The sequence below is a fragment of the Oryctolagus cuniculus genome, chromosome 12 (assembly GCF_964237555.1).
Source record: "Oryctolagus cuniculus chromosome 12, mOryCun1.1, whole genome shotgun sequence".
Classification (NCBI taxonomy): Eukaryota; Metazoa; Chordata; class Mammalia; order Lagomorpha; family Leporidae; genus Oryctolagus; species Oryctolagus cuniculus.
The window spans coordinates 86811237-86830423 of NC_091443.1; the positions used below are offsets into that span (position 1 = coordinate 86811237).

The 19187-nt window shown below is 40.7% G+C and overlaps 1 protein-coding gene across 19 annotated transcripts in view; it reads right to left on the bottom strand.

Moving 5' to 3' along the window:
* HERC1 (HECT and RLD domain containing E3 ubiquitin protein ligase family member 1) overlaps positions 1-19187 on the bottom strand; it is a 224822-nt gene that overhangs the window by 150181 nt on the left and 55454 nt on the right. For all 19 annotated transcript variants that reach the window (XM_070054352.1, XM_070054347.1, XM_070054350.1 and 16 more), the window contains exons 3-10: positions 15705-15800; positions 12325-12519; positions 11238-11549; positions 8283-8379; positions 7567-7710; positions 6044-6171; positions 2652-2796; positions 2382-2553 (exon numbers count right to left, since the gene is read on the bottom strand). In XM_070054352.1, coding sequence (XP_069910453.1) covers positions 2382-2553; positions 2652-2796; positions 6044-6171; positions 7567-7710; positions 8283-8379; positions 11238-11549; positions 12325-12519; positions 15705-15800 — 1289 coding nt within the window. The remainder of the gene's footprint in view (positions 1-2381; positions 2554-2651; positions 2797-6043; positions 6172-7566; positions 7711-8282; positions 8380-11237; positions 11550-12324; positions 12520-15704; positions 15801-19187) is intronic.

The window sequence follows — 19187 nt, forward strand, 5'->3', positions numbered from 1 at the left end:
TTCTCTGTCTCTCTCTCTCACTGTCTATAACTCTACCTCTCAAATAAATAAATAAAATCTTTAAAAATAAAAGTCTATAAAATGTATAATTCATATAAAGAACACATTCTGACTCTATAGTACAGTGACATTTATTTTTTTAAGATTTATTTATGGCCAGCGCCGTGGCTCAATAGGCTAATCCTCCGCCTTGCGCCACTGGCACACCGGGTTCTAGTCCCGGTTGGGGCGCTGGATTCTGTCCCGGTTGCCCCTCTTCCAGGCCAGCTCTCTGCTGTGGCCCTGGAAGGCAGTGGAGGATGGCCCAAGTACTTGGGCCCTGCAACTCATGGGAGACTAGAAGAAGCACCTGGCTCCTGGCTTTGGATCAGCGTGATGCGCAGGCCGCAGCGCGCCGGCCGCAGCGCACCAGCCTCGGCAGCCATTGGAGGGTGAACCAACGGTAAAGGAATACCTTTCTCTCTGTCTCTCACTATCCACTCTCCCTGTCAAAAAAAAAAAAAAAAAAAAGATTTATTTATTTGAAAGGCAGAGTTACAGAGAGAGAGGGAGAAAAAGTCAGAGAGAGATCTTCCATCTGCTGGTTCACTCCCCAAATGGCTGCAACAGCCTGAGCTGAGCCAATTCAAAGCCAGGAGCCAGGAGCTTCTTCCAGGTCTCCCACGCGGTTGCAAGGCCCAAAGAACTTGGGCCATTTTCCACTACTTTCCCAGGCACATTAGCAGGCAGCTGGATCTGAAATGGAGCAGCTGGGACTTGAAGGGGCACCCATATGGGATGCCAGCACTGCAGGTGGCAGCTCAACCGCTACGCCAGAGCTTCGGCCCTGACATTTATTTTTTTAAAACACCCTAAAATCTCTTGTGAGGAATTTCAAGATCCTGGCCCTCAATTATCTACACATAAAGTAGGGTTGCAGATTTAATACCAACAGAAAATTATTTCTAGTCAACTTATTTATTCTTGGCTTTTGTTTCAGAAGGAAAATTACCTATGCACAACTTTAACTGGTTAGATAGAATGCCATATAAACTCCTTCCAAATCAAAGGTCTAGAATGCAAATATAATATGCTCTTAAATTGTAAACTGGCTAAGATGAATGCATAAATATTTGAAACAACCAAACATTCCTTAAAATTCAGTCTCCTAATAGTGACTATTCCGTGTTCTTACTTCATTGTTCACTGGAAAATGCTACTGGATATCACTTTGACAAGTTTACAAGATCATACCCATGTAGTCTCCCTACTTAGCTATAGCTTACCTTCTGATACTTATCAATTTTGGAAAAAGTAAAAGTTCTTCAAAAAATAATTTCCTTAATTAAAAATTATGGCCACTGTTTTTTGTTTTTCCAAAAACACCAGCCAAAAAGGACAGGCATTTAGCCTAGCAGTTAAGACACATCTCAGCCGGCGCCGCGGCTCAACAGGCTAATCCTCCGCCTGTGGCGCCGGCATACAGGGTTCTAGTCCCGGTCGGGGTGCCAGATTCTGTCCTGGTTTCCCCTCTTGCAGTCCAGCTCTCTGCTATGGGCCCGGAGTGCCGTGGAGGATGGCCCAGGTCCTTGGGCCCTGCACCCTCATGGGAGACCAGGAGAAGCACCTGGCTCCTGGCTTTAGATCAGCGCGGTGCGCCGGCCGCAGCAGCCATGGCAGGGTGAACCAACGGCAAGGGAAGACCTTTCTCTCTGTCTCTCTCTCTCACTGTCCACTCTGCCTGTCAAAAAAAAAAAAAAAAAAAAAAAAAAGAAGACATCTCACAGCAGAGTACCTGGGTTCAGCTCCTGACTCCAACCTCCTGCTAATGCAGACTGTGGGAGACAGCAGTGATAGCTCAAATACTTGGGTCCTTGCCACTTATGTGGGAAAACTGGATTGTGCTACCTCTTGGCTGTTGTAGGTATTTGGGATGAAAATCAAGAATTAGGAACTCTCTGTCTCTGTTTCTCAAATAAAATCATTTAAAAAAAAAAAAAGATTAACAGCATTAAGGTAAATAACTTTTTAAATCAATAAAGCCTAGCTTTAACTTTAATTTCCTCTTGATATATGGACATTTAATCTGTGAAATCAGTATGCAGAGATAAAGAGGAAATTCAAAATGTTTAGAAGACACTTAGATAAAGAAAATGTCCTAAATACAGGGTATATAACTTCTTGCTTATAAAACACAACTAGCCTCAATATTCAACTTGAAACAAATCAAGATGTAATTTCTAAACAAATACACACACACACACACACACACACAGAATCAATCAATCAATACTTGAAATGTTCAGAAGGACATTTTATGAGCAAAGCATAGTTATTTCTGGTTTTACTGATATTTATACAGTTATTGAAACACAAAAATTTTAAAATATAGGCACTCTTACCTGTCCCTCGGAAGAGCAGTCCACGCTAAACTATGGGATGTTCCTGCTGAGATCTGCTGAATAGCTATGCCATCCAAGCCACTCACTTTCTTTGGTTTAGTAATAGGACCTGTGGAATTTCCTTGGCCACACTGCCCCATTGAGTTATTGCCCCAGGCATAAACTTCATTATCTAAAGCCAAAAAAAAAAAAAAAAAAACCCACAAAATAAATGTAATATATTTTGGAATATAATAATTAACGTTATTTCTTTAAAACAAATAACTTTACCATGAGAAAGAGCCAAACAATGACTGTCTCCAATTGAAATATCAACTATTCTTGTGGCAGCCAATTCTTCGATTAGCTTAGGTCTCAAAGCAGTAGCTTCTGAAGAACCACAACCTAGACAAGCTCCACAGCCCCAAGCATAGACCTAAAAAAAAATAAGGAAATATACTAAACATAATTTATTGAGACAATCAGGTCGCTTAGGACTTGTTAAGGAATAGATATAATCATCTTTTTATTTGAAACTCAGAGTTAGAGAGAGAGAAGGAGAAACAGAGAGAGACAGAGACAGAGAGAGAGAATGTCTTCCATTTGCTGACTAACTCCCCCAAGTAGCTAAAACAGCTAGGGCTGAGACAGGCTGAAGACAGGAGCCAGGAGCTTCTTTCAGGTCTCCCACATGGGTGGGAGGGGACCAAGCCCTTGGGTTTTCTTTTGCTGCTTTTTCCAGGCCATTGGCAGGAAGCTGGATCAGAAGTGGAGCAGCAGGACGTGAACCAATGCCCATATGGGATGCATACATCACAGGCAGCGGCTTTACCCACTATGCCACAATGCCAGCCCAGATATCATCTTTCAAACAAAAGTGTGATTTGATACTAAATAACTTTCTAATGTTAAAATAATATTTACCATTTTGATCATTTTAGAAGTTGCTGTAGTGAATCATTATTCTGTTTTAAAACATTCATAGGCACAGGCATTTAAAACATTCATTTGCACAGGTAAACAAGCAGCTGAGCTAAAACAAAAATAATTGATCACATAAAAAATGGAAATATCTGAGAGATTCTGCTAAAGCTACTAATTGGGTTGCATTTTGTTTATTTGTCCAATTTTAGCAGCTCTAGAAATACTGTCTTAAAACTCCTCATTTACATGTTTCTCACTCTGCAGGTGAGATCAAGATTAGACCAAGGTGTGATCATATAAAACAGATTATATAAATTCCCAAATTGATGTTTAAGAATTAGTTTAAAAACTGTCACTCCCCCACTCGCAGAGGAATGACACCGGACCCTGCGCTGTTCTTTTTCCCGGGCCCTTCCTGGGTTTGCTGCTGTTCCCCCCCACCCCCGCTGCCTCTGCGGAGGGGTGGCACACCACTGGCCGGTTCTCTCAGGGGTTCCTCAGATGTTCCTCCTGCATGTTGTCTCTCTCTTCCTTTATAGTCCTCTTCCACCAATCCCAACTCTGCTGGCGTTCTCTCCTCACGCGATGAGCACACTGCTCTCCTCCAATCAGGGGCAGGATCAGCTCCTGCAGCTTCTTAGTCGAATTGGTGAGGCAGCTGTGTGGAAGTTGTTTACTCCCTCTCAGCGCCATATTGTGGGGGCCGGGCCCTGCTCCCCACAAAAACTACCTCCCCAGGGCTGGCGCTGTGGCTCAGTAGGTTAATCATCAGCCTGTGGTGCCAGCATCCCATATGGGCACCGATTCTAGTACCAGCTGCTCATCTTCTGATCCAGCTCTCTGTTATGGCCTGGGAAGGCAGTAGAAGTTGGCCCAGATCCTTGGGCCCCTGCACCCACGTAGGAGACCCAGAAGAAGCTCTTGGCTCCTGGCTTTCGAATCAGCTCAGCTCGGGCCATTGCAGCCATTTGGGGAATGAACCAGTGGATGAAGACCTTTCTCTCTGTCTTTCCCTCTCACTGTCTATAACTCTAGCTCTCAAATAAATAAACAAAATCCTTAAAAAAAAAAAAAAAAAACTACCTCACCTCATGGTTGAAACAATTTTAACTATTACTTACAAAGAGGGCCATGGGAAGCAGTAGCCAATGTAGTTCCCCTGGAACATCTTCATTTTTAACTAATATCAAAATAACCTCTAACTGACTTTAAAGTACTTGGGAAAGAAAATAGGAAGATAAAATGATGAATGATTACTATTTTGGCAACCCAAAATCAACGAAATCAAAATAAAAAGCAAACTGAATGATTCTTTTTTTCCCTTCAGCAGGTTCTGCTAAGATGATAGATTTTCTAGGACACAAGGCATTCTAGTTTTTCAAAGAGTAATTCAGTTATAGGCCAGTTTCAGCTTTGGGCTCATCTACTTGTGAATCAGGCAAAAAACATTTTTATATAATTATGCCTGCACATAATATGCCCCTGTATGTGAAAGAATATGTAGCCAGCTCACTTTTTCATTGCCATCACTGATGGATACAAGGGAGTGAAAACTGTCAATCTAACACCATACCCAGGGACCCTTCATGTAAGCAAAAAATAGGGGAAGAGTCAAATATGTATGTAAAGTGCAAACACAGGTGATGGTGTTGTGGCACAGCGGGTTAAGTTGCTGCCTGCAATACTGGCACCCCATAAGGGCACTGGTTCATATCACAGCTGCTCCACTTCTGATCCAGCTCCATGTTAATGCTCCTGGGAAGGCAGCAGAAGATGTTCCAAGTGCCTGGGGCCCTGACCCCAACATGGGAGGCCTGCATAGAGTTCTGGGCTCTTGGCTTTAGCTTGGCCCAGCCCCAGCTACTATGACCATTTGGAGAGTGAACCAACAGATAGAAGACCCCCCCCCCCCACCCCGTAACTCTTTCAAATAAATAAATAAATCTTGGAAAGAAAAAAAAAGTTCAAACGCTGTCTTAAGCCAAACTAACCTTGTTTCTCAGAAACAGCTAACCCCTCAATTATTTTCCACATGGAAGTGTTCTCTCTACCCTCGTTTGATCACCTTCCTACCTTCTTCGTTCATATCACTGTTTCCATCAAGAGCTAACCATGCTTTTTCCTACTATCCAAAATTTTTAGGAAAAGGTTTAAGGGGTATTGAGTGCTCAAGGATTTCATAAAATCATATTAATACAAAGAACTGGAAGCTGAGCGAAAGTTTATCTGTGTCACATAGGCCAAGTCAGAAAATCTGGTTCCTTCTCAGATACTCTACTTCAAACAGGAGAACATTAATACAGTTCCATATGCTGCTTAAAAATGTAATGATTTTCATTTTAAAATGTACACGCGAGCCGGCGCCGTGGCTCACTAGGCTAATCCTCCGCCTAGCAGCGCCGGCACACCGGGTTCTAGTCCCGGTCGGGGCACCAGATTCTGTCCCGGTTGCCCCTCTTCCATGCCAGCTCTCTGCTGTGGCCCGGGAGTGCTGTGGAGGATGGCCCAAGTGCTTGGGCCCTGCACCCCATGGGAGACCAGGATAAGTACCTGGCTCCTGCCATCAGATCAGCGCGGTGCGCCGGCCGCAGCAGCCATTGGAGGGTGAACCAAGGGCAAAGGAAGACCTTTCTCTCTGTCTCTCTCTCTCACTGTCCACTCTGCCTGTCCAAAAAAAAAAAAAAAAAATACATGCAATCATTAGTTTTTAGTTATTTGTACTATTAAATACTCTCTTTTCTGTTTGTTCTTAGTCCCACCTGCCCTGTTGACGTCAAAGCAAGTGAAGACTGGCTCCCAGCACAAACTTTGCGAATGAACATTCCTTGTAAAGCTTCAATAACTTTAGGTTTATATACTCTGTTGGTATCACCATGGCCAAGTTTGCCTAAGAAAACAAACACATTCAAGTTAAACAACTTACTTGTTTTAAAGAGCCTCTGTTCTTTAAGCACTAAAGTTGATAAAGTGCTCTATTCTCTCCATCACTAACCTGACAGATGTAGAAAGCTGTTTCTGACAGCAGAGGACGTTAACAATTGAGCTTTTTGATTACAAGAAAATTAACACTCAATAATCAATAGCCTTTTGCACTTTAATGTCACAGAGACACAGAAAATTATTTTTCTTTCTCTCCCCTAATGGCTGCATTTCTAACTTTAAATTTGTTGATGTAATATACAGTACCTGGATAAGAATGTATATCCATATAATCTTTACAAGTATAAAAAATATGGCATAAATAGAAAATACAGAAAAACCTAAGAATCAAGGAAATACAAATTAAATAATACCATTTTCACTACTGAAATTACTTTTTAAATGACCTTAATTATTATACCTAGTGTGTTGACAATATGGGGAAGTGAGCATTAACACTGCTGGAAGGAGTGACTAAAGTAGACAAAGATTCAGTCATTGATTGTGGTGTTTTTAACACTAGAAAAAACTTAGAAACTATCTACTCAACGATGAAAAAATGCTTTTATAAAACACCCTACCATCACTTGAAAGAATACACTGAGCTATTTCAAAGAATGACAATAATATACAGTAATGTTTGTTGACACAATAAAGACACTCAAAATACTATTAGATTAAAACCAGCAGAATAGAACAATATCTACAATATGTGTAGGTCTAATTGGGTTTTCAAAAATAACCCACGTAGGGGCCGGCACTGTGGTATAGTAGGCTAAGTCTCCAACTGTGGTGCCGGCATCCCATCTGGGTCCTGGTTCATATCCTGGCTGCTCCTCTTCCGATCCAGCTCTCTGCTTATGGCTTGGGAAAGCAGCAGAAGATGGTCCAAGTGCTTGGGCCCCTGCAACCGCATTGGAGACCTGGAAGAAGCTCCTGGCTCCTGGCTTCAGATTGGCCCAGCTCCGGCCATTGCAGCCATTTGTGGAGTCAACCAGCAGATGGAAGACCTTCCTCTCTGCCTTTCCTTCTCTGTCTGTACCTCTACCTTCCAAATAAATAAATAAAACTGCTTTTTTTAAAAAAAAAAAAAGCAAAAATAACCCATGTAGAAATACATATATATGTGTAACTACTTATTTATATTATTTATTTGTTGATAATTTTTAAATATTTAGAAGTCTATAAATTGAAGTGGTAATAATGGTTAAAGAAACATTTGTGGCAATACAATTTATTTTTACTTTTATTTCTGTTCATCTGTATTTGAATTTTTCTACAATAGGCATGTATCACTCAAAAATAAGTACAATTTTTTTCAAGAAAAAAAGATCAAAGGTACTGGATAAGTTTTTTTACATACCATTGTCTCCTCCTCCAAAAGACCATACAGTTCTCCCATCTTTGGATAAAGCAATAGTATGTGAACTGCCACAAGAAACCTCTCCTACATTGCTGATGTCTTTTACTAATGTTGGAATGTTACGACTATTACTATCACCATGACCTTGGATAAAACAAACACAACAACGTTAACTCTTTCTCTACATCATTACTTCACAAATGGAATAGATATTACAAATAATAGAACTGATAATAAAACTGACATATTTTCTAAGTGTAATTAAGTATGAAAAACAGCATCAGTTTTAACATCTTCTCCATCAATTTTCCAGGTTACTCCCAATTTAGGGCTTCCAGTCACTTCAGTGAACCATTGGAACACTTAATTATGCTCCTCCTACAGCACTTTCCTTGTGCTGTTTCCTATCATGCTCATACTGACTTCTTGTCACTGCCCACGAGATTATCAATTTTCAGGATCAGAAGAGTATTTTCTTATTCATGAAACCCTGTAGTGCTTGGTCATAATAGGTACACTCAGGAAATACTTGCCAGATTAAATTACAACTTAAATATCAGCACCAGAACCCAGATACACCAATACAAAATTATCTTCCTCCAAGTTTAAAACAAATCAAATAAATGGACTATTAGATCTGCTCTCACTGCTTCTCAGTATCCATAATCAGTTCTATTTTTCTGTGAGAATAACTTCAATCTTCAAAAAACTCTTACCTAATCGTCCAAAGTCTCCTTCACCCCATGTATATAATTCACCATCTTCTGTGACAGCAGCACTATGTCTGTATCCAGCTGACACACAAACAACTACCTGGATTGCACACAAGTGAATCTGATGAGTACACAGTTGCTAAAAACTGCAGTCCATATTTGATCCTATACACAAAGACTTCAGAGATATCACAGTTTACCCAAGAGTTGTCCTCTACAACTGTGAAGGCTTTACTCAGGACAAAGGCAACTGGCTACATTGTCAAGCAAAGGCTGAAATACAGTCTCTGCCCTGTGTGCCAAGCCACAGGCCTGTCCTCCACCCACAGGAGAAGAGAGCTTTCCCTAATTCACATAAAGACACTGCTGAAAAGGTTAACAGGGGTGTTGAATGCATCAATCCAATCACTTGCAGAAAACACTTCATCACTAGTCAAATTTTTACTCAAAGAACTAGTGGCAGCAGAACACTCATGGGACAATAATTTTTAAAAAGTTAACAAAACCACCATTCTTGATTGGTCAAGAAAAACTCACTATATAGATGACTATGACAGTACAGAAAGATCTAAATAGTACATAAGCTTACATTAAACCCTGACAATACCTCAAGTAACTTACAGAATTATTGAGTGGAATCAGGAGAATACAGATATATAGCAAGATAATTTGGGGATCACTCATACCTTTAAACAATAATCAAAAATCATTGGCTACTGGGGAAAAAAATGTCTGTCCTAATAGCTCCACATATTTTTAACCTTTAAAAATTAACTACTTCAAGAATTTCAACTCAAGATTAATTAAAAACACTAAGTATCAGCCGGCACCGCAGCTCACTAGGCTAATCCTCCGCTTTGTGGCACCGGCACACCGGGTTCTAGTCCCGGTCGGGGCACTGGATTCTGTCCTGACTGCCCCTCTTCCAGGCCAGCTCTCTGCTGTGGCCCGGGAGTGCAGTGGAGGATGGCCCAAGTACTTGGGCCCTGCACCCCATGGGAGACCAGGAGAAGCACCTGGCTCCTGCCATCGGATCAGCGCGGTGCGCCGGCCGCAGTGCGCCAGCCGCGGTAGCCATTGGAGGGTGAACCAATGGCAAAAAAGGAAGACCTTTCTCTCTGTCTCTCTCTGTCACTGTCCACTCTGCCTGTCAAAAAATAAAAACAAAAAACAAAAAAACTAAGTATCTAATACAGTCTAGATACTATGCTAAAAGACTTTGAAGTTTTAAATTGAAAATTATTAACTTAAAAATTTGGGACAATTTTCCTTTATGATACTCAACATTATGTTGCTTTCAATTGGCAATGTTTCCATTGCCATAAAAATGAATGATCAAAAGCATACAAGAAGTAGAATTAAGGAAGAAACGTGCTCAAAAGATCAGAGAAGTTCCATATTCAACATTGTATCAAGTATCCATTAGTTTTCAAAATGGAATGTTCCAAAGCCTGTTACCTTGGGATTGACAATATAAATCAAAATACCCCAGGTAATAACAGAGTAAAATTAATATGAATAGCCAACTTTGTCAGGCAACTTAACATGATGGAAAAAACATCCATTTATTCTAGCTAAAACTAAAATTTAGATTTTATAAAGATTGTTATATGAGAAAATTTTCATGGAAGAAACTTATGGAAGAAGAAGCTACATAATTACATAAAAGCTCAGGAAAATGTATTTACCTCTTTAAAGAAAGTAAAATGAAATAAAAAGGGAAGCTCTAGGTTCACCTTAATTTCCTTTTCTTTTTATTTATTTGAAAGGCAGAGAGACAGAGCTAAAACGGAACAAGACAGAGAAATTTCCCATTTGCCAGTTTACTCCCCAAATGCTCACAACAGCCAGGACTGTGCCAGGCCAAAGTGAGGAGTCCAGAGTTCAATCTGGGTCTCATGTGGGTGGCAGAAACCCAAGTACTTGAGGCATCATCTGCCGCCTCCCAGGATACTCATTAGCAGGACGGTAGAATTGTAGCAGAGCCAGGACTTGAACTCGGCACCCAGATATGGATGTAGGTATCCTGATGTAGGTATCTTAACCACTGTGCCTAATACCCATCTCTGGTTTGGGTTTCTAATAGTTTTTAACCTTTCCAATTATCTGTGTAGGATCCTGAGCAATCAGTTAACCACTAACTGCTTCACCATTCAGATCTGATAAAATGCTACCCCCTTAGTGCTGGCATTATGGCACAGGAGGTTAAGCCACCACCTGCAATGCAATCTCCAGAAGAGCACCGGTTCAAATCCTAGCTGCTCCGCTTCTGATCCAACTCCCTGCTGATGTACCTGGAAAAGCAGCAGAGGATGCCCCAAGTTCTTGGACCCCTGAACCCAACAGATACAGTTTGAGGCTCCTGCCTCAGCTACAGGGCCATTGCAGTCATCTGGAGAGTGAACCAGAGAATGGAAGATCTCAGGTTATCCCTGTCTCTGTCTCCCTCTCTCTCTAACTCTTTCAAATAAATAAACAAATCTTAAAAAAAAAAAAAAAAATGCTACCTCCTTTGCTCCAAGAGCATTCTGACTTCATCATCTAATATCCTGCCAAGTTTCTATTATGCTCTTCAATTTTTTCTTATTATTATTATCTGAAATAATTTTATTTGCTAACACAATTATCTCTAAGAGATTTTTTTAAAGCTCCATGAGAACTGAGAAATTATCTAGTCTGTTTATAGCTAATGCCTAAAACAATACCTGACATTTTAGGAAGTGCTAAATAAATATTTGTTGAGTTATTCTCAATTTATCTGTGAAACAGGGATAATAACTACTTCATAAGTAAGGATTATTCCTATAAAAATTGAATAATGTATGTGAAAACTTCTGTAAACTGTAAAGCTGATATACAAAAGATAAACAAAGGGATTGAAGGCTAGCTCAAATTCTGAATGACAGTATCAATTATAATACCACTAATTATTTATAAATCCAAGAAGAAAGCACATACCTTTCCCTGAAGAGGGCCCTGAATAAGCTTGGGATATTTCTGGGTTGAACTATTTCCATGTCCCAGCTTCCCATAATCACCATCTCCCCAACTGAAGACTTCTCCTTCTGTTGTAAAAGCTAAAGTGTGACCGTCAGATCCTTTAGAAGAGGAAACCTTTTTAATGGACCTGTGTGGCTCAAACGTCAACTTTTTTAAAGTAGATTGATTATTGGAATCTCCAAGGCCCAGTCTCCCATAGCTGCCTTTACCGCAAGCTCTGACAGAACCATCCGTAGAAATGACAAAAGTGCAGTACTGTCCAGCTTCAATCTACACACAAGCAGAAATGTAAATATAAATATAAAATGTTTCTGTAAGAATCATAATTCAATATTTAAGGTTGGTTTTATCAAAGAGACTCAAAGAAAGTCTTTCAAAACAGAGTAGGACATGACTCTCCGAGAGATGAAGGAATAAATGGAGAACTAAGAAAACAACAAAGTCATGCTGACCTCATCATTGAGCTCAGGTCATCTACCAGGAAATAACTGAATGAAACAAAGTAAAATATTGTAGCCTCCTCTTAAAGTTGAGGAAAAGAAATAAATAAAATTATTCTATAGATTATTTTGGGTCTATTATAGCAAGAACTATACAAAATGTATTCTAAACCCAAAATAATAAAACATAAAGTTCTAGCTTGGCTACAAATGTAAAAAGAAGGTTGATCATAAAAAGAAGTAAGAAAAAGAATTGTCTGTCAATCTGGAAAAAGCAAAAAAATCAATTTTCATTTAGTCTTCTTTGTCATTTGTGTTATATATAATAGCAAGTATACTACCATTCATAATGCTTTTAAAAAATCCAAATCCAATTTAGTGTTTGAAACTTGGAAATGCTCTCAGGATACAAGAGATAAAAATCATGTTTTTCTATTATAATGGGGGAAAAAAAACCTGAAGTAATGTGGTATAAAACAATATATATAAGCAATCAGCCAAGAATTTTGACCCATTTAAAAAACACTCAACATTATTTAAAGCAAATAAGCATGAATATGATACCCCCATTATCTACCAATTTTTAAGGTATATAGAGAACTTACGGTCTGAGCATCAGAGAAACTAGGAGCCAACTTGGGTTGTAATATTTTCTCCTGTGTGCCTTCTACCAGCTGATGGCTGCTGTTACTCCCCCAAACGTAAACCTCACAGGTTTCTGAGACAATGGGAGCATCACCAGTCTGAATGCTATCTGGGCTAGCACATGTTCTTGAGTAATCAGAAGCCATTCTACAAACCTATTAAAGTTTAAAAATTTGTAAACATTTTTAGTTTAGGCATTTCATTATATAATTTCTGAAATTACTATTTCTTTTCCTTCCAATACTCTCAACTATTCAACTACCTCAGAAACAACACACTCAATCTTACACAAAGATAGGTGAACCATTTCTTTCCACAGAATAAACCAGTAAAAGATACTGATAATGGTGGTAAATACAGGAAGGAGAAGGCACACAAAACTTTTTTTTTATTAAAAACTTTATTATTTCACATATCATTGCAGAAAACCAAGATTAAAAAGCAAAGTAAAAAAACCCATCACTGGTAATCTTATCACCTTAATACAGCGTTATCTTCTTTATTTGTCCTTCCAAAATTTTCCATATACATGTTCTTTAACAGTTATCAAGTGGATATCTAAAAGTGACCAATTTCATGAAAAATCTTCCATGTCTACCTATTCTTCATGACTAAACAGATAATATTCCATCTAGTAAAAAAAGCACAATTTACTTTAACCATTTTGATAGGACATTTAGGTTCTTTTTGCTTATTTGCTATAAAGGCTGCTCTACTTCTGATCTAACTCTCTGTTATGGCCTGGGAATGCAGTGAAAGATGGCCCAAGTCTTTGGGCCCCTGCACCCATGTGGGAGACCCAGAAGAAGCTCCAGGCTCCTGGCTTCGGATCAGCTCAGTTCTGACCATTGCAGTCATCTGGGGAGTGAACTAGCAGATGAAGACACCTCTCTCTCTCTCTCTCTCTCTCTGTAACTCTTTCAAATAAATAAAATAATAAAATAAAATGGTGCTATGTCATCAGCATTGTGCAAAAGGAGGTGCTATCCTTAGAACAGTGAAGGCCCAGAGCAATTCAACATTCAAACACATATATGTATATAAAAGGATAATCCAAAAGTTCAGGGAGAGATGGAATTCAAAGATAAGGTTATTTCAGTATAAAAACTGAAATTCATGTAAACAAGAAGTCTTCAAAAAGTTCATGGAAAATGTACTTTATGAAAAACCATGTACGGATTTCAAAACTCTACTGTGCCAAAATAAACTTATCTTTTAATTCTATTTTCCACAAACTTTTTGAAGTTTCCTTATATATAGAAATAAAAGTTATGGTTTATTTACCATTTGTGTTAAATACAATGGTAAAGTCTATTGACATTTATAACATTTTTTTTTAATTTTTTATTTTTTGACAGGCAGAGTGGACAGTGAGAGAGAGAGAGAGAGAAAGGTCTTCCTTTGCCCTTGGTTCACCCTCCAATGGCCGCCGCGGCCGGAACGCTGCGCCGATCCGATGGCAGGAGCCAGGTACTTATCCTGGTCTCCCATGGGGTGCAGGGCCCAAGCACTTGGGCCATCCTCCACTGCACTCCCTGGCCACAGCAGAGAGCTGGCCTGGAAGAGGGGCAACCGGGACAGAATCCGGCGCCCCGACCGGGACTAGAACCTGGTGTGCCGGTGCCGCTAGGCGGAGGATTAGCCTAGTAAGCCGTGGCGCTGGCCTATAACTTTTTTTTTTTTTAAATCTAGGCTCCTGGGGCCGGTGCTATGGTGCAGTCGGTTAACGCCGTGGCCTAAAGTGCCGGCATCCCATATGGGCACCGGTTCAGGACCCGGATGCTCCACTTCCAATCCAGCTCTCTGCTGTGGCCTGGGAAAGCCGTGGAAGATGGCCAAAGTCCTTGGGCCCCTGCACCCCGTGGGAGACCTGTAGGAGACTCCTGGCTCCTGGCTTTAGATTGGCGGGCTGTTGTTGCCAATTGGGGAGTGAACCATTGGATGGAAGACACCTCTCTCTCCCTCTTCCTCTCCTCTCTCTGTGTAACTCTGGCTTTCAAATAAATAAATAAATCCTAAAAAAAAAAAAAAAAGGCCGGCGCCGCGGCTCACTAGGCTAATCCTCCGCCTAGCGGCGCCGGCACACCGGGTTCTAGTCCCGGTCGGGGCACCGGATTCTGTCCCGGTTGCCCCTCTCCAGGCCAGCCCTCTGCTGTGGCCAGGGAGTGCAGTGGAGGATGGCCCAGGTGCTTGGGCCCTGCACCCCATGGGAGACCAGGAAAAGCACCTGGATCCTGGCTCCTGCCATCGGATCAGCGCAGTGCGCCGGCCGCAGCGCGCCGGCCGCGGCGGCCATTGGAGGGTGAACCAACGGCAAAAGGAAGACCTTTCTCTCTGTCTCTCTCTCACTGTCCACTCTGCCTGTCAAAAAAAAAAAAAAAAAAAAAAAAAAAAAAAAAAACCACAAGGCTCCTACCAAAAGCACAGTTCCTAGGATAGCCATTCCAGTTGCTCTAACCAAAGAATAAATTTATATGATTTATATGAGAGCACTGGTTTCACAGTATCCATACAAGTAATGGGTATTAGACTTTTAAATTTTTATGCAAATGTAAGTGGGGAAATAGAAGGATGCCATTATTTTAACACCCAGGTTTCCTAATTATCAGCAGAGAAAATTTTTCTATGTATTTGTTTACCACACCTTGTTATGTACACTAACTTCTGTCCACTTATTTATTAGAGCATAATGGATTTTTATTGACTTGTATGAACCCAATAAAATAAAGATATTAACTCTGACTAGAGCTACTATCAATTTGTTGTCTGCCTTCTAGGATGTTTTTGCTGAATCAAACAAAACAATAAAAGGCAAATCTTAAAAAGTCAATATATTCATTTGTCAGCACATCAAATAGAAGAAGATAAAATAAGTTTACTCAGAATCTTTAAATAGTATGCACAACAGAATAATATGTGTGTTAGATAAATATTTTCTAGTGAACATGAGGATAATTTTCAGGACATTTTAACATTAGTATTGTCACTTTTTCTTGAATACTTTCTATGTCTATTTTAGTTTCTTTTATTTCTAAAAATTTCTTCTTTTCCATCCTTTGTTACTCTTAGAGCACTATCAACTATACAATGATACTTTTAAAAGTTCATGGCAAAACACAGTTAAAAGATGTTTATTTTATTGTAAATAAATTTTGAAATTCAAAATTTCAAAAATTCATTTAAAAAGTATTAAAAACCAATCCATATATTTCAAAAAATTTTATACCCAAAATAAGCATCTTTTAATTCCACTTTTCACAAACTGTTTGAAGTCTTCTTGTACATGCTATATGATTTTAAGACAATCATTTTTAATGTAAAAGCCACGATAATTACATACCTCTTCAAAGAGACATAATGCTGCCTCATAGAGTGAGCACAAGCCATCAGACGTTCTGGTTGGTTCTCTCCACTGACTTCGATCAGCAGATGAACCCTATAATTCAAACATTGTGGGATACAGCATGGAAAGGAAAGAGACAATGTATTAATATCACTTAGTCTATAAAAACATCTATTTGAAGATATGTTCAGTAATGTGTATAACAATTTGATACACTGAGATCAAATCTTAAGAACATGGAACCAATATCCACACAGAAGTGTTACTAATGACCTAGAAGTGAGGGTGGTGGGGGCACTGTGGTGAAGCAGTTAAAAGATCGCTTGGGACTGCCCTATACCAAACAGGAATCCTTGGGTTGGAGTCCCTGCTGTGTTTCTAATACTGCTTCTTGCTAATGCACACCCTGTGAGGCAGCAGATGATAGCTCAAGTACTTGGGTCCCCCTCACATAGGAGACACGGATGGGTTCTGGGCTCTTGGCTTCAGTCTGGCCTGGCCCAGCACCAGCTACCGCAGGCATTTGAGGAATGAACCAGTAGAGGAAAGATTTCTCTTTCTTTCTCTTTCGTTCTCATTCAGCCTTTCTTAAAAATAAAGATTAGCAATTGAATCAATAGGTAAATTAAGCAACAATGCTTCACTTATTGCCTTATTAAAAATGTTTCATTCCAAGCATCACGAGACTCCAAAAACAGTCAAAGCAGAATGTTGCCAGTTACATACTCCTTCAGTAAATGAGTCCCAAGAAACATTCTATTCCAAAGATACTGCCTTGTCTGCCTGCCCCTATGGATACAGGAAAACAGAATATAGCTAGCTTGAGTCATGATCCTGACCAGAGCTACACAAAGTCTGCTCTCTGCTAATGTGCCTGGAAAGGCAGCAGAAGATACCAAGAACTTGGGATCCTGCCACCCTTGAGGGAGACCCAGATGAAACTCTGGATTCCTTGAGTCCTGGCCATGAGGCCATTTGGGGAGTGAACCAGTGGATGGAAGATTTTTTTTTCATTCTGCTTTTCAAATAAATAAACATATCTTTTAGAAATTTTTGGGCCAGCGCCGCGGCTCAATAGGCTAATCCTCCACCTAGCGGCGCCAGCACACCGGGTTCTAGTCCCGGTCGGGACGCCGGATTCTTTCCCGGTTGCCCCTCTTCCCTGCTGTGGCCAGGAAAGGCAGTGGAGGATGGCCCAAGTGCTTGGGCCCTGCACCCCATGGGAGACCAGGAGGAGCACCTGGCTCCTGCCTTCAGATCAGCGTGCTGCACCAGCCGCAGCGCGCCAGCCGTGGTGGCCATTGGAGGGTAAACCAACGGCAAAAGGAAGACCTTTCTCTCTCTCTCTCTCACACTGTCCACTCTGCCTGTCAAAAAAAAATTTTTTTTGGTTTGGTTTAAAAAAAAAACTATAAAACCAACTTTTTTTAAAGTGAAATATTCCTCATATTTCCACATTCTTAAATCTTTAAACCACAAATACCAAATTCTTTCTATGATTTATCAAACTTGTAACAATAAAATTTTCATTGATAGCTTTATTTCAAAAGATAACTGAAGGGGTAGGAGTTTGGCCTAGCAGTTAAGATACTGTTTAAGACACTTGCATCCGTATCAGAGTCCCTGGTTTGAGTCCCAGCTCAGCTTCCAATTCCAGCTTCCTGCTAATGCAGATCTAGGAAGGCAGCAGGTAATCACTCAAGTAGTCCAGTCCTTGCCAGCCATGTGGGAGAACTGACTTTATTTCCTAGTTCTTAGTTTTGGCCTGGCCCAGTCTCAGCCATTGTGGGCATTTGGGGAGTGAACCAGTGGTTGAGAGCTCTCATCTGTCTCTATGGCTCTCAAATTAAAGGGGGGGGGGGGAAGATAACTGAATTGTAAAAATATTTATATTTTAGATTATCACTGGCAAATGGATATACCACAGACAAGCAAGTCACCTACTGTGGAGGGAAGGCTGACCTAGGTGTCCAGAAGATCCCACACAACTCTAAAGGGTCTAATTTTATTAATTCAAACTATTTTGATTAACATGATTCCTAAGTAATATATATTTAAACAAAATATAAAATCCCAATGAATGCCTTCAAATAGCATGGCAAATATATTTAAATCTAGCTTTTATATTAATAAAATTTAGTTAGAATTTCTTCTAAGTCTCATAATATACTAAAGCTTTGTAGATTTTTTTTTTTTTTTTTTTGACAGGCAGAGTGGACAGTGACAGAGAGAGACAGAGAGAAAGGTCTTCATTTTCCATTGGTTCACCCTTCAATGGCCGCCGCGGCTGGCGCGCTGCAGCCAGCGCACCGCGCTGATCCGATGGCAGGAGCCAGGTGCTTCTCCTGGTCTCCCATGGGGTGCAGGGCCCAAGTACTTGGGCCATCCTCCACTGCACTCCCTGGCCACAGCAGAGAGCTGGCCTGGAAGAAGGGCAACCGGGACAGAATCTGGCGCCCTGACCGGGACTAGAACCCGGTGTGCCGGCGCCGCAAGGTGGAGGATTAGCCTAGTGAGCCACGGCGCCGGCCTAGCTTTGTAGATTTTTAAAAGTTGTTCTATATATTCAGCTGACCTCTTTCTATCCCACCAAATAAATAAAATAATGATGAAATTTTCATCATCCCATATCTACTGGGAAAATATATAATAAGGAAGTCAGCACTGTGGCATAGAGCGCTGGAACTGGCATCCCACATTTGTCTGCTTAACATCTTTGATAATGACTTAAGACTGGAACATATTTCCTTGTGTTCATGATATTTACTTTTACTCAAAAAGCCTATGGGATCAAGTCCCAAAGCTCCACGGAATGGAATACAGAGCTCTAGTTGCAGTCTCATCTCATCCCATCCCAACCCAAATGTCCTGGAGCTTGCTCCCCCATACTTTACTCATTTCATTAATTTTGGTCTTCCAATCCAAAAACTCTTCTAGCTCTTCTCATTCATATACTTCACGTTTGCAGAAAAACTGCTCCTACTTTTCAATTATCTTTTAGGACTCCTTCCTCCATAATATTCTCTTCCTCTTCCCCTGCAGCCCTCTTTTTGTGTCTCACCCACCTTCTCCCAATGCAGATCTCTACTACAGGTTATTAACTTCACATTGTGTATCCCACCTTCATTAAACTGTGAACTGCATGGGCCGGCGTTGTGGCATAGCCAGTTAAGCCAGCTTCGAGACACTGGCATTCCAAATGAGCACCAGTTTAAGTATCAGCTGCTCCACTTCTGATACAGCTCCCTCCTAATGTGCCTGGGAAAGCAGCAGAAGATGGCCAAAGTACTTGGGCCCCTGCCATCCATGTGGAACAGAATTTCAGGCTCCTGGCTTCAGCCTGGGGCCTTTGTGGCCATTTGGAGAGTAAACTACCAGATAAAAGATTTCTCTCTCTTAGCCGGCGCCGTGGCTCAATAGGCTAATCCTCCACCTAGCGGCGCCGGCACACCGGGTTCTAGTCCCGGTTGGGGCGCCGGA